Here is a 5010-nt window from a genome sequence, read left to right on the forward strand (position 1 = left end):
TGATGGAGAAATGAGTAAAAAAAAAATGAAATTTTATTAAAATTAAAGCACTCCCACTCATAATAAGAGAACAAACTAAAATGAAGAGTCGCGCGACACGTTTCCCACTGCATTGCTATCGCGACATTCCTTTGATCCCGGACCGACTTTCATCGGATAGAAGTCGCATGGTCGCACGACTTTTTTTCGTGTCGCAGCGACACGTTTCCACTATGCGATTTTACGCGCGACTCTGTCGCCGGGCAAAAAATCCGCGTTGGTGGAAATCCCCTTTAAGGTGGATTTTCACCCAACGCGATATATTCTGTCGCGCGGACAGAGGTCCGCGTTGGTGAAAATCCAGCTTAAGGCCCTAAGAAATCATTCTAGTGATAAGGAGGTAGGTGACTGGTACAGTAGTCAGCATAGTCGATCATTTTTCCACGTTTTTAAGTTCATTAACTATGTTCACTGATTATTGGACACTGTTGATAATTTTATAATAATGGAGTCAATTCAAGACTAAGGACGCGACGCTCTTATGTATACTATTTTTAGGTGGATTCAACTATCACTTGTGATTGAAGCTAGGTTACTATATAGCACAACTATTTTTCGATACAGAAGTAAATATTATCGTCCGTTGTGAGTTGAATCTATCTAAGTTAGATCAAGTTGTCCTCGGATCATGCATTGCACTACTATGTCGGATATGTAATTTGCATATAGTATTATATTGCTCGCCTGTTGCAAGTGAAAGAGTTGTGGTTCTAGAATTCCAACCAAATCATGGAATTCTCATTCTCAGCGTCGTTCCGGAAGCTTCGGCGACTCTATAATGTGAATACATAGAATATAACCGACTATTAGATGCGCTGGATTCATTGCATAGCAGTTAAAACAATGCGTTTTCTAAAAGTTCCCGATCATTGCCCCTGGGAGTTCTTGTTACTAAATCACTATAGCCGAGATCTTGACCCAAAGTTATCGGATATAATAATCACCATGTATTAGTTATTCGATCAGATGCGTTTTTTAGAATTACCATGTTTCGATTCAACTCCGTTCGTCGAGAGTTGAAACCTACTGGATATACTATGTTGATCAAAAGAGATGACTTTTGAAAATCTAGAAAAACCTGTTTTTAATGTTAACCAATCAGATTGATTAATGAAAATAAGATGATTTACTAACTCACTCCGTATACCAATGCATATTATTTGTCTTATATCTAGTTCTCACCACTTATATGCTGTTGCACCTCACTACACACCTTTCACAACCTTGAGTCACGACACGTGGATCATGTATAATGCTCTTTGCCAGATCATGTCATTAATCTGAATCAAAACACATCCTAACTCGTGCATTGAATTAAATATTTAACTACAGGTACCGAATTTAATTTCAAAACTGATTTGTATTATTGAAGACTTGATTTGGTGCCTTATCTTACAGTAGCATCAAACAGCACGGTATTCAGACAAATGTTATCATGAGATTAAGTAGGATAACTACAGCCTCAGTACCTCACATGACCCTAACGCCCTAAGAAAAAATAGATTTCTTGTGATAACGGAGGTACTTGTAATGCTCAACTCCATACACAAAAAACTCTCCTCTAAGCGCTTAGGTGTAAGGGCAACTGTCCCAAAAGATGGGTTGTTAAGCTATACGAATTCAAGTACTTGTACCTTATGGTGTCTTGAGATTTGTTAGGCTCTATCTATTTTTGTATGGTTAAAAAAAAAATAGGTATGCTAAACAAAATAATAATGATCTGTAGATACCTAGAAAATTAGAAACATCGAATTTCTATATTGGCGTAGGGCAGGTGGTTAGTGGTAACACCACCTACCAAAACTAGGAGCCAGATATTAATTGAATGGGTGCCTGAGATATCGGTTGTTTCTGTTACCATTGTAATTTATAGCCCACAGCAATGTTTAATTTAATTAATGAAATCTTGCTGAAACACCTACACATTATAGGTACTGAATATCGTTATATGGTGCTTGTGAACAAAATATTGCAATAATCTTGACCAACAACCAATATCTCTCTACTATCTACTCGTATATCTAATTCTGATTACCTGATACAGTGATACACCTACGTATCTAGGTAGTTCCTAACACTCCTAATAGGCCAACTAATAGAGCATTAATTGTGATTAATGCTTGACTGCACTTGTAATTTTTTAATCGATTTGGAATTAACAATTAACAGTGCGTCGTAATTGTGATGGCAGAATGGCAATTATCCCAATTACCAATTAGATAAATAATAGTTTCATTCAAGAGTACTGGTAAGCGCGGGAACTTCAAGAGTTTGAAGCGATGATAACGCCAGGCCTAGGTCAGCCACTCACTATCAGGTAGACCTGACAAACACATCTGATCAGGTCCGCCTGTCAGGTCTACCTGATCAGGTTTGCCTGTCAGGTCTACCTGATCAGGTCTGCCTGTCAGGTCTACCTGATACCTGATGAGCACACACAATCAGGTAGACCTGACATACAGGTACGGCTGAAAAGGTCCACTTGTGAGATTTAGTTGATTCCAGATAGTGAGTGGCTGGCCCTACGAGTATACTAGCTAACATGCAACATCTGTCATCTATCAATGTCCTAACTACCTATTTAAAAGTACCAACCACGCCCAACGTTGCTTAACTCAAAGTAATTTTGTGTTTACAGGAGAATGCCCTTCCGACACTGGTATCCTTCGTCTCTACAAGGAGCTGGGATGTAAACCTGTCAAATCAGATGCTGAGAAATGCGCCACTGCTTTCTCTTGTCGTAAGTTTTCTAATATTAGATGTGACGCTGAGTTTTCTAATATTAGAAGTGACTCTGAGTTTTCTAATAGGCATTAGAAGTGCCACTTCTAATTCTGGCCCTTAGCTGGTCGTATTATCCTGGGATTGAACTGACACGAGGATCGAGCTTTAATCTAAATACATACCAGGGTGGATCCGAAATTCCTGTAAAGAGTTCCAGGGTCCGAAATGGTTAACCCCAGTCTAAATCGAAATGTTTCTTTCCCAAAAATTGAAGATATGTAGACTCGTTAACCCAAAATAGCTTCAGCTTTAGACCAAAGTATTTCTTTTACTGCTTCTTTATTCAGAACGTCAGCAATTGAATTGTTATCATGAGTACAGAGTTTTATCTTGCGTTGTGTTCACCCATGAAGGATAGTCATAGGTATGCAAAGCTTCTACAACCTCTATTCTTTGCCAATCAAGGATCTTCTAAGAACAGCAATGTTCTAACTCGGGGTTTCCAACTTCCATGTGTATGCGGGCCTCATGCTACATTGGCAAGTATGTATTTCGCCCGAAAAGCTTCGCTGCCACAAAAATGGTCTGGCGGGCCACATGTGGTCCGCGGGCCGCTGTTCTGACTTCTAACTTTTCTGTCACATTCGCAGCATCTCAAATCCAAACCGCCTCCAAGACATGTTCGGTGAAAGGGAAAACCTACAAAAGCGGAGAGAAGATCCCCGCCAGCAAAGGATCCTGTGTCGCCGAATGTCGTTGTACGGAAGCTTGGCCTAATATGGATAGGTAAACTTTTGAGCTAATATAACTATTATAAACCTTGTGAATTGGGGGTAGGTACATTCAGTTCAACATAGAGTTACAGAACCAGGGACATCTACCCTACAGCTACAGACCTCATCTATGTGGTATAAAAGCCATCACTTCAAACATTTTTTAATGGGATCACTCACCCATCTAACATTATTTTCTAGCTAAATTTTCTTCTTATGATAGGAATTGTGGCATTTTTGTTCTCCTTACAGATCCAGTATTGTATGCGCCCACATCGACTGTCCTGAATTCCTAGGAGAACCCATCATGGACGGCTGTGTTCGTCAATACTCCTTGGATGAATGCTGTTCTGTTGGAGTCAAATGTCCCGGTTAGTATAACGATATATACATTGTAAACTGGGGGATCTTTTCTTACGCTAGCCATTCACTATCAGGTAGACCTGACAGGTACGGCTGAAAAGATCCGAATGTTCAAACTAGTCCAAGGAAAAAATAATTCAAAAGAAAGTCACATAATAAAGTATGGCAAAACATGAACCTTTTGAATGGCCTATGGAATTCGTTTTGCGAAACTTACTCCTACGGTTATGTCTCCATTAATTTTAACACTGATTTGCAGAACCATGGATGCTGGCAGAATTTGGAGTTTTAAGTCGATTTCAAGAATTTTATTGTCCTTGAGCAGGAATGATTTTGAGATAGAAAAATGACCTGTAGGCTATGTTGGATGTGGTAATAAGTAAACACCTTCTTAGTGGGGTCGGGGTGACTGACCCGTCAACCTGAGTTGTATTCGATTATGTGAAATTTAATTCAGTCAAACATGGCTAAACCAATGAGATTGTGAGATTTAGCTGTGTTTACGTCCAAAGCGAAATCTGATTGGTTCAGCCATGTTTGACTGAATTAAATTTCACATAATTGGATACAACTCTGTTTTATTAATGCTAAGGACTGTGGCATTTTTGCTCTCCTTACAGATCCAGTATTGTATGCGCCCACATTGACTGTCCTGAATTCCTAGGAGAACCCATCATGGACGGCTGTGTTCGTCAATACTCCTTGGATGAGTGCTGTTCTGTTGGAGTCAAGTGCCCCGGTTAGTATAACAAGTGAAGAGTATGGTCATTATTTCATCTCAATTCACATGGAACTTCACAAAGTTACTGGAGTCCTCCATCAAGATGTGAACATTTACATTATAAACTGGGGATCTTTTCTTACATAATTGATGATTCTCATGAAAAATATAATTGTCCAAATGTATTTTTTTCGTAAAGATCGTCAAAAGTAATAAATAATCCGAAAAGATTTTTTTAAAAAAAAGTATTTCTTCTCTAAGAAATTCGTCCCCAAAGTGTGCGCGGGAAAAATAATGAGATTCAAATTTAGAAATGCGTCCTACGCTTGGCAACATTGCGTGGGACGTAACCAACCATGAAAAAAGAAATTCTTCTGGCTCTTGCTAATC

General features: G+C 39.1%; 1 protein-coding gene across 1 annotated transcript in view; it reads left to right on the forward strand.

Annotated features, from left to right (window-relative positions):
• Positions 1-4638, forward strand: part of LOC103522225 — a gene marked incomplete at its 3' end in the record, with an annotated part of 11296 nt that extends 6658 nt beyond the window's left edge. Inside the window, exons 2-4 of the mRNA XM_008487327.2 lie at positions 2678-2779; positions 3414-3549; positions 4520-4638. Of these exons, the coding sequence (XP_008485549.1) occupies positions 2678-2779; positions 3414-3549; positions 4520-4638 (357 nt within the window). The remainder of the gene's footprint in view (positions 1-2677; positions 2780-3413; positions 3550-4519) is intronic.
• Positions 4639-5010: the final 372 nt, after the last annotated feature.

Source organism: Diaphorina citri, unplaced genomic scaffold (genome assembly GCF_000475195.1).
Source record: "Diaphorina citri unplaced genomic scaffold, Diaci psyllid genome assembly version 1.1 scaffold7465, whole genome shotgun sequence".
In the NCBI taxonomy this organism is placed as follows: Eukaryota; Metazoa; Arthropoda; class Insecta; order Hemiptera; family Psyllidae; genus Diaphorina; species Diaphorina citri.